Source organism: Scylla paramamosain, chromosome 36 (assembly GCF_035594125.1).
Source record: "Scylla paramamosain isolate STU-SP2022 chromosome 36, ASM3559412v1, whole genome shotgun sequence".
Taxonomy (NCBI): Eukaryota; Metazoa; Arthropoda; class Malacostraca; order Decapoda; family Portunidae; genus Scylla; species Scylla paramamosain.
Window position 1 is genome coordinate 13,964,258 of NC_087186.1, and position 10,150 is coordinate 13,974,407.

The following is a 10,150-nucleotide window of genomic DNA, read 5'->3' on the forward strand; positions in this document are numbered from 1 at the left end:
CTCTCTCTCTCTCTCTCTCTCTCTCTCTCTCTCTCTCTCTCTCCTCACACGTGACATTCGCGAGAACACGATTCCACCTTCCAGACGCGGCAGCAAGCAAAAAAAAAGACACGTGCTTTTCCAGAGAGAGAGAGAGAGAGAGAGAGAGAGAGAGAGAGAGAGAGAGAGAGAGAGAGAGAGAGAGAGAGAGAGAGAGAGAGTGTGTGTGTGTGTGTGTGTGTGTGTGTGTGTGTGTGTGTGTGTGTGTGTGTGTGTGTGTGTGTGTGTGTGTGTGTGTGTGTGTGTACGCGTAGCAATTATTTTGAAGTGTTAGTGCGTGTAATGGATGTAAGAATAATTACCACAACACGTGCCAACTTGTGTGTGTGTGTGTGTGTGTGTGTGTGTGTGTGTGTGTGTGTGTGTGTGTGTGTGTGTGTGTGTGTGTGTGTGTGTGTGTGTGTGTGTGTGTCGCCATTAACTACAACTGTTTAGAGCAAAATAATGATACATAGAGGGAAAGATGCCTTCATGTGGAACAGAGAGAGAGAGAGAGAGAGAGAGAGAGAGAGAGAGAGAGAGAGAGAGAGAGAGAGAGAGAGAGAGAGAGAGAGAGGGGTACTCAGCAATAAGTGGAAGGGTCGAGTCACAGCGGAGAGTCACGCGTCACAAGCCACAACTCACGTCTCACCACCCACGGACCAAGCACTGGCTGGTGGGCGTGGCGCGGGCGTGGCGTGCAGTATACAGTGATGAGTGGCAAGGGACACGCCCCCCATGACCCCCCAGAAAGACAAAGCTAATAAAAGTTGAGGAGAGCACCAGAAAATTAAGCTTTTTAATATGTGGTGCAAGTGTGCGGTGGCCAGACTTTGCGTCACATTTCTACTAGTTTGTTCAGAGGCGCCGCGTCCACGCCTCGCCTCACGCCTCACGCCTCACGCCTCTCGCCTCGCGCCTCCACTGATGCACAAACATGTTACTTCTGCCTCGCTGCATTACGTCGTGTGCGGCGCCACTACCTTCCCTCAGAGCTACTAATATACGTTAAAAGACTAGTGCGCTGTCCTCAGGTTTACTTTTCCTAGTGTAAGGCTGCAGGGAGGCTGCCCGCACCCCCCACCCACTCCACACAGAGCTTGCCTCATGTAAACTGTTAAAAAGTTTCCTCACACACCAGCGTGCGCCTGAAGGTCTCAAGAGGCAAGTTTGTTAACACCGCTCTCTGCCTTCCCTGCTCCTCCACTATCGCTGAGTGCGCGGCGACAGGTGGCCGCAAACATTTTCCCGCTGCCCTGCCCAGCACACCCTCACACACACACACACACACACACACACTTCCGCCATCACGAGGACAGCGGGGCAGCCTCACATCGTCGACTCAGTCACTCATCCAACGGAATGCAAGAGAGGCACGTTTAGGCTGAATATCCATCTTTCTTCCTCGAATACCCGCTGCCCCTCACACACACACACACACACACACACACACACATACGTACTCACCTCTGCCTGCCCTGCTGCACGTGATGCGCCGCCTCTGAGGAGTTCTGTGGTGCGTGGTTGGCGGCGGCCACGCCCACCATGCCCGGCGCCGCGGGGTGTGCGGGCGCGCCGGCGTAGCACAGCGGCTGGGTGCCCTGCGCGGCGAGGCAGGCGTGGCTTGTAGGGGGGCCAACCAGGCACGAGCTGTGGTTGCTCTGGTGCAACATGTCCATGCTTGAGCCGCTCTCCGCCGTCCTGGCCCCGTGGGACGCCTCGCTGGGCACCACCACGGGGTTGGCGGCGTCTATGGCCCTGAGGGGCACGGCCTCAGGGTCCCCCACCACAACCTGCGGCCCCGAGAAACGCAACGCACCGCCCCGTCTAGTCCTGTGGTCCTTGTTCATGGCACAAAATATCACCAGAAGCACCACACACACCAGGGACACCATGGCGCCGATGTACACCAGCACCTGCGGGCACCAAGGCGGGGCGTCAACCACCGGGTGGAGCGGCGGCGGCGACGGCGGCGGCGGCGGCGGCGGCGGCAGTGGCAGTGGCGGCCAGGGTGGTGCCATGCGTCGTCTTGTGAGATTTAGCGACGACCACCACCACCACCACCACCACCACCACCAGCACAGCAACACACACACACACACAGCAACACACACACACACACACACACACACACACACACACACACACACACACTTGTCTACACTTCTCATACACGCACACTTACTGACATTAATATCTACACGAACAAAGATAACAAGAAGAACACGAACACAAACACACTCACGCACGCAGCACTGTCCACCACCTAGACATGACAACAAGCACTCAGGGTCACCAGGAGCAACACACCACGCACTCCACACCACACCACACCCCATCACGTACCTGCAGGTGCTCCACGTGCTGCCTGTGGAAGACGCCGCCGGCCACCAGGAGGGAGAAGCCTGTCACGATGCCCGCCACAAACACCGCCTGCGCCGCCCTGAAGCAGTAGTAGTGGCACATCTCACAGCGGGAGCCTTCCACCACCCCGCCCGTCGCCCGCACGCCCACGCCCCAGCCAGACAGTCCGCCTGCACCACCAGTATTAGGTGTCAGTGTGTGTATGTGTGTGTGTGTGTGTGAGGCTTCAATGAGATTTAATTCCTGTCATCGTCACGCCCTGTCATGAAGCCAAGCCAAGTGAAGCCTCCACACACACGTCCTTTGCCCTCCTCACCACCACACACACACACACACACACACACACAAAGGTCTTATTTATCAAGTGACGGAGAGGAGATACAAAATAAATAAAGTTGTTTGCTCACTAATGCAAAACTGACGGACTGTTCATGACTGTAGGATTGTATGACTGTTGCTGTATGTGACTGTATGGTCGTATGATGCTTGGGCTTGTTAGTGTATATACAACTAACAGGAGACCGCCTCGTTATGGCCAACAAATCGGCTAGTGTTTGCTTCTTCCTTTGTGTTCCTTTATGACGCACTCCTATTGTAGAAAAAAATGAAAGATAAATTAGCTTTTTCTGTATTACATTACTTCTGACTTTAGTGTAATTGTAGAGTAAAAGTTAGGGGTGAAACTCATAGGCATCTCTCTCTCTCTCTCTCTCTCTCTCTCTCTCTCTCTCTCTCTCTCTCTCTCTCTCTCTCTCTCTCTCTCACTTACTGTTCTGGTGTGCTGTGCCTGGCGGGGGGTGACTCCAGCCTCCTCCTGTAGTGGAAGTCTGCCCGCTGGAACCTCCACCTGAAAGAGACAGCACGTGAAACACACACACACACACACACACACACACACACACACACACACACACACACACACACACACACACACAAGCCTGCAAAATTTAATCTAACCTAAACTCATCTGTATATTAATGCAAAAGAGAGAGAGAGAGAGAGAGAGAGAGAGAGAGAGAGAGAGAGAGAGAGAGAGAGAGAGAGAGAGAGAGAGAGAGAGAGAGAGAGAGAGTATGTGTGTGTGTGCTTGGTGAGTGGCCCCACACGCCATCATGGTAATGGCGGCCAATGCTTAAATCAGCCGGAAATTGAAAGCACATTGAAGCTTCCAAATTATTATGGTATTGGTGATCATTGTTATTATTTTTTATTCCATTCCTATTACTATCATTATTATAACGGCGCGGCGCGGGCCAGGTGAGTGTTGCGGGAAAATACCTGGAGTTATTATTATTACCGGCCTGGAAAAAAATGGTTATCGCTATCTTTATTACGTGCACGCCTTTCATTACTATTGGCGAGTGTTGCTGCACACAGAGGGGGGAAGGGGTTGTGCTGGCTGGGAGAGGCAGGGTGTGATGGCCGCCTGTACACCTGGCGGGTTGTGTGCCTGTTGTAACTACACTATACAAGGGCTTACACACACACACACACACACACACACACACACACACACACACACACACACACTCTCACTCACCCTGGGGGGGCAGGTGGTGCATTGCGTGCAGAGCGTGGGTCTGGCCGTACATGCCTGGCGGCAGCACGGGGCACGACCCCTCCGTGCCGCCACCCCCCACCGTGAACACACCCCCGGGCACGCCGCCCACGCCCGGCAGTGCGGGGGTGCTCCACAGCAGCTGCGGGTCCACCCAGGGCTGCTGCAGCGAGCCCGGCACGGAGTGCACGGAGTGGGCGGCATTGGGCAGCGGCCTGGCGTGGGCGTGGGCGTGCAAGGAGTGGGCGGTGTGAGAGTGCACCACGCCGTGGACGGAGTGTCCCGCCCTGGCCACGCTCACTACCGGGTGCCCGCTGACGCTGTGGGCGCTGCTGTGGCCCGGGGCGGCGCTGAGGGCGGGGCGCACCGCTGGGTGTGTCGCCCCGGGCTGGTAGGGCGTCGCGTACTGGTGGGCCAGCGCCTCATGGGGTCGCTGCGCCTCGCTGAGCGCCACCTGCTGCTGCTGCTGCTGCTGCTGTTGATTGTTCTGCTGCTGATGGTTCGTCTGCTGTTGTTGTTGTTGCTGCTGCTGCTGCTGATGCTGACTAGAGGAAGTGCTGCTCTCGCCGCCGTCCTCAGCCACCCACGGGTTCCTGCAACACACCGCCAAATCAGGCTCCACCACCACCACCACCACCACCACCACTACTACTACCACTACCACCACCACTACCACCACTACTACCACTACTACCACTGCAGCACCACTCAGGCCGCGGCTCTCCCCTTGATGAGCCAGACTGCCATCGCACTGAGTGCCTCGCGTGACCCCAGAGCCACGGCCACTATCGCGGCATCCTGGCCTTGCAAGGGCGGCGCGGCTGCAAACACTCCCCGAGGATACCTGGGTTGTCGTTCCCCCGGGGGCTTTGTGAGAGGAAGGGAGGGAGGGAGGGAGGGAATGAATGGAGGAAGGGATAGCTTAAGATTTCCACTTCTGGGACAAACTTAAGTAATACTCTCTCTCTCTCTCTCTCTCTCTCTCTCTCTCTCTCTCTCTCTCTCTCTCTCTCTCTCTCTCTCTCTCTTGACTAGTCTCTCAGTGCGCCAAACAAAAGCAATATATAAAGGAAGCAAAAACACTCTCTTGGAAACAACAGGCTAATCCATGCTGCCTCGTTTCTTCGTGTCTTTTAATACAATTTTTTTTTCTCCCTCTTCTCATTCACTCCACTCTACAATGCCTCACAGTACTGCCTCGTTAAGCTCACGGCCAACAAAACTGCTCTTAAGGCGATGAAGTTGAGAATTTTCATGGAAACTTTCGCCCGGTGCTTGAAAACTTGCATCATTCGTTCATATGTTAAGAGCGCCGGGGAAAAGACAAGCACCGCTAACGATTATACGCGGCTCTGGAACACCTGCGGCTTGTGAACGGCGCCACTGGGACAGGTGTGCGTGCGATGGGAGGCAGGTGTGTTTGTGTGTCGGCGCTACTTTGCAGATAGATAGATAACTGTTTTTATTTTATGCTTATCCAGTTTCTATCTACTTTACCTATCATGGTTCATCTATCTATCATGTTCATCCACCTATCTATCTATCCACCTATCCATCCATCTATCTACCCACTCACCCATCTGTCCATCTGCCCACTCACCCATCCACCTACCCATATATCCACTCACCCACACTTATTACCCTCCCCACCCCCCAGGAACAAACACGCCTCCTGTCTACTAGCTATCTACTGTCTTAATTTTAGTGGCCAGTGTATCTAAGTAACTATATGTAACTCTGCTCTACCTACTGTCTACTGTCTACTCGCTGTCTACTGTCTGTCTACTGCCTCCACTTATTACTCACCTTAGGGACGGCTTGTCTATACTGTCTACTCGTTGTCTGTTTATCTACTCTTTGTCTACTCTTGCCTACTCACCTAGGGGGCGGCTTGAGGCAGGAGCGAGGTGCAGCGGCGGACATCACCCCTCACATTTTCCACCTGAGGGAAGGGAAAACAACAATAACAATACGAAGGTAATAGGAAAGAGTAAAATAAAAGGGAAATTGGGGAAAAAATATTGGTAATTCGTGTGTATGAACATTGGGGGATGGGAAAATGAAGACACACACACACACACACACACACACACACACACACACACACACACACACACACACACACACACACACACACACACACACACACACACACACACGTCTTGGAAATTAAACTAAATGATAATCCTCTTTTTCTCCTCCTCTTCTTTTTCCTCCCACAGCATCATGGAAATTCTCTCTCTCTCTCTCTCTCTCTCTCTCTCTCTCTCTCTCTCTCTCTCTCTCTCTCTCTCTCTCTCTCTCTCTCTCTCTCTCTCTCTCTCTCCTCCCAATCCGCCACATTAATTGTATATAACGAAGGATTTTTTTTTTTTTTAACGGAGGAAAATTTAAAGGCAAAGATCTGAAGGGATTAAAAAAGAATTATAATGCAGTAATTAATTTCGTCCCAGCGATGCCAGGTATTAAACTTTTATTTGATTTAATTAATTTGCCTGTCCCTTTTTTTTTCTCCCCTTTTTAGCGCAGTGTGAAATAACCTAATGGGATTTGTGAATGAGGTAAGAGAGAATACATTAAAAGTAACTGCCAGAGAGAGAGAGAGAGAGAGAGAGAGAGAGAGAGAGAGAGAGAGAGAGAGAGAGAGAGAGAGAGAGAGAGAGAGAGAGAGAGAGAGAGAGAGAGAGAGAGAATACAAAAGAACACTCATTTGTATGTTATGAGATGCATACACCACTAACTCTCAATTACACATGCATACTTAACCTAAACACGTACAGAAGCAGAGACCCTCCCAGAACACATGTATGTATATTAAGAGATGCAATACACCACGACGCACCTCTGAAATCCACATGTATGCATCCACACGTATATCACAACATGTACAGACACACAAAGGTCTTTCCTGAAGCACACCATATGTATGTATGTATGTATGTATTATGAGAAATATACACCACTACCTGACTCAAATCCACACGTATACATCCAGACGTATATCACACCATGTATACACACAACCAGTCCTTACCTAACACTCGTACACCACAACGCACACCTAAGATCAAAATGCATATATATATGTAAACAAAAGCAAGTAACCTTGTACAGAACACTCATACACAGAAACACTCCCCAGTCCCACCCAGTCCTCCCCAGTCCCAACCGGTCCTTCCCAGTCCCACCCAGTTCTTCCCAGTCCCACCCAGTTCTTCCCAGTCCCACCCAGTTCTTCCCAGACCTTCCTACTCCCTCATAGTCTCTCCCAGCCAACACTCCCTGCCTGAACGCCCGAACGCCTCCCTTTCGTCGCCAAATCTCATTCTCACCCAAACGAAACAGTTAGTCAGACGATCGACCCTCCCAGACACTATTCAAGTCCCGGGCAAGATTCAGGAGCGAGGTGCGAGGCTGGCGTCCCCTTCAGCCCTCCTTCAGGTGCCAATAAGAACTGGCAGCAGGAATATACGACAGAGGGAAGACAACGGCGAAGGATTTTGTGCGCGTCTAGAGAGAGAGAGAGAGAGAGAGAGAGAGAGAGAGAGAGAGAGAGAGAGAGAGAGAGAGAGAGAGACAGAGAATGTAAGGAGGTATGCCAGTTTTGTCTTCTTTTCTTCGTATTTCCTCCTTCGCTACTCTCTCACACACACACACACACACACACACACACACACACACACAAGCAATTTCTCTATATAAAGCACACATCTTTTCTTCACCCAGTTTGTGATATTTCCTTTTTTTATCCTGCCACAGTGAAAACCTAGGCCGGTCTTGCATGAGGAGGCGGAAATGCATACACGGGAGGACAGGAAGCCGTGAGAGACGAGAAGCAAGTCTGTGAAAGGCGGAGATTACGAGAGACGACAAAGAAGGAAGCTGCAAAAGGAAGGGTAGGAGAATAGGGAGGAAGAGGAATAGGAGGACTAAGAGAAGGAGAGATGTGAAATATGAGGGAAAGGACGTGAGAGAGAGAGAGAGAGAGAGAGAGAGAGAGAGAGAGAGAGAGAGAGAGAGAGAGAGAGAGAGAGAGAGAGAGAGTGGGGGGAGCAAAAACCTCTACCGTATTTGAGTTAACAAGAAAGGAAAGGAGAGAATGGAAGAGAAAAGGAGGACAAAAGTGAGGAAACGAAGGAGGAGGAGGAGGAGGAGGAGGAGGAGGAGGAGGAGGGGGAAGGAGGAAGACTGCTGGTAACACTTATACAATTCTCTTCTTCTTCTCCCTCCTCCTCCTCCTCCTCCTCCTGTTACATTTTCTACTTGTGTGCGCTTCATCTCTCTCTCTCTCTCTCTCTCTCTCTCTCTCTCTCTCTCTCTCTCTCAACGACTAAAACAAGGTAAAGACGCTATTTTCTCAATTTAAAGCTGTCTCACAAGTAAGTCAACTCAACACACAGCAGTTCAAGGCTTCGAGCTCTCTCACTCGCTCACTCACTTGCTCTCTCTCACTCTCTCACTGCTGACTCATGATTATCACCATCAGTAATACTTAAAATGGATAGGCTCGGGATAGTAGTAGTAGTAGTAGTAGTAGTAGTAGTAGTAGTAGTAGTAGTAGTAGTAGTAGTGGTGGTGGTGGTGGTGGTGGTGGTGGTAAGAAAATTTGGGAAAAGAAACAAGATAAGAAAAAAAAATAACAGACAGTACTTGTAATAGGAGGAGGAGGAAGAGGAGGAGGGGGAGGGGGAGGAGCTGGAGGAGGAGGAGGAGGAGGAGGAGGAAATGGGTGGCGTGAGGGGAGAAAATGATAAATGAGAGAAGGAAATAAGAGGCAGAGATGAAATTGAATTAACCAGTTGATGCGAGAGGCGTGCACACACACACACACACACACACACACACACACACACACACACACACACACACACACACACACACACACACACACAATGAACTAAATTAAAACGTACCGGAAATCAGAAAAAAACGAAAAAGAAAAAACACGAAAAGAAACGAAATAAAAGAACGAGAGAGAGAGAGAGAGAGAGAGAGAGAGAGAGAGAGAGAGAGAGAGAGAGAGAGAGAGAGAGAAATACTCAACAAGTGAGGGAGGGAAAAACAGGAAATTAAGGCGTGATTGAGGGCCGGGCGACAACTTGAGAAAATTGTATTCACACCAACTGTAATGATGGCGGGGGAGAGAGAGAGAGAGAGAGAGAGAGAGAGAGAGAGAGAGAGAGAGAGAGAGAGAGAGAGAGAGAGAGTGGTGAATCTCTCAACTCACATTTAAAGAAAAGGGAGAAAATGCAAAATACGAAGGAAAAAATCTATAAAGGGAAACTTCTTTAGAGAGAGAGAGAGAGAGAGAGAGAGAGAGAGAGAGAGAGAGAGAGAGAGAGAGAGAGAGAGAGAGAGAGAGAGAGAGAGAGAGTAATAATGATCATATTGAAAGATCACCACCACTACCACCACCACCACCACCACCATCACCATTATTATCGAGAGCAAGAGAGGCAAGGGATTAGAGAAGATGGTGATTAGCAAGGCCCTGAATGGTGAATAGTGAATGGTGAATGGAAAGCGCTAATTAGAGGGGCGTGGTGGTGGTAGTGGTGGTGGTGGCGGTGAATAAGGAAGAATTAGGAAGTGATAATTAATGAAAATGGAAGAATGAGATAAGATAAAAAAAAAATTTCAAAGCCGAGAGAGAGAAAGAAAGAGAGAGAGAGAGAGAGAGAGAGAGAGAGAGAGAGAGAGAGAGAGAGAGAGAGAGAGAGAGAGAGAGAGAGAGAGAGAGAGAGAGTATATAAAAGTTACACCACCACTATCTCCCTCTCTCTCTCTCTCTCTCTCTCTCTCTCTCTCTCTCTCTCTCTCTCTCTCTCTCTCTATCACGGAACATTTGCGAGAGAGCGAGAGTGAGAGGGCAAGAGGAGAGTCTTAATGTGCTGGGAGGCGACTAACTCTCACTCCTCTCACTCTGCTGGAAGTGTTTAGGGCCCTTGTGTGTTGGGGAGGGAGAGAGGGAGAGGGGGAGAGGGGGAGAGGAGGGAGAGGGGAGGAGGGAGTGTGTGGGTGTGGCAGTTAGAAGTGAGAACTGAGCGAGAGAGAGAGAGAGAGAGAGAGAGAGAGAGAGAGAGAGAGAGAGAGAGAGAGAGAGAGAGAGAGAGAGAGAGAGAGTAGATTAGGGGGTGAGAGAAAAGGGAGGAAGAGTGAGTGAGTGAGAGAGAAAAGAGCCATTGGACAAAAGTGGAGGAAAGAGACATT

At 50.6% G+C, this 10,150-nt stretch overlaps 1 protein-coding gene across 3 annotated transcripts in view; it reads right to left on the reverse strand.

The window, feature by feature from the left end:
* The window catches only part of LOC135091039 (uncharacterized), a 112,235-nt gene that overhangs the window by 3,401 nt on the left and 98,684 nt on the right, over positions 1–10,150 (reverse strand). The window contains exons 3-7 of one of the 3 annotated variants that reach the window (XM_063988364.1): positions 5,820–5,882; positions 3,923–4,533; positions 3,152–3,229; positions 2,365–2,552; positions 1,486–1,934 (exon numbers count right to left, since the gene is read on the reverse strand). In XM_063988364.1, the coding sequence (XP_063844434.1) occupies positions 1,486–1,934; positions 2,365–2,552; positions 3,152–3,229; positions 3,923–4,533; positions 5,820–5,863 (1,370 nt within the window). In that variant the 5' untranslated portion in view covers positions 5,864–5,882. Of the gene's footprint in view, positions 1–1,485; positions 1,935–2,364; positions 2,560–3,149; positions 3,230–3,922; positions 4,534–5,819; positions 5,884–10,150 lie in introns of all 3 variants that reach the window. The other 2 variants (XM_063988362.1, XM_063988363.1) reach the window with 2 other exon arrangements.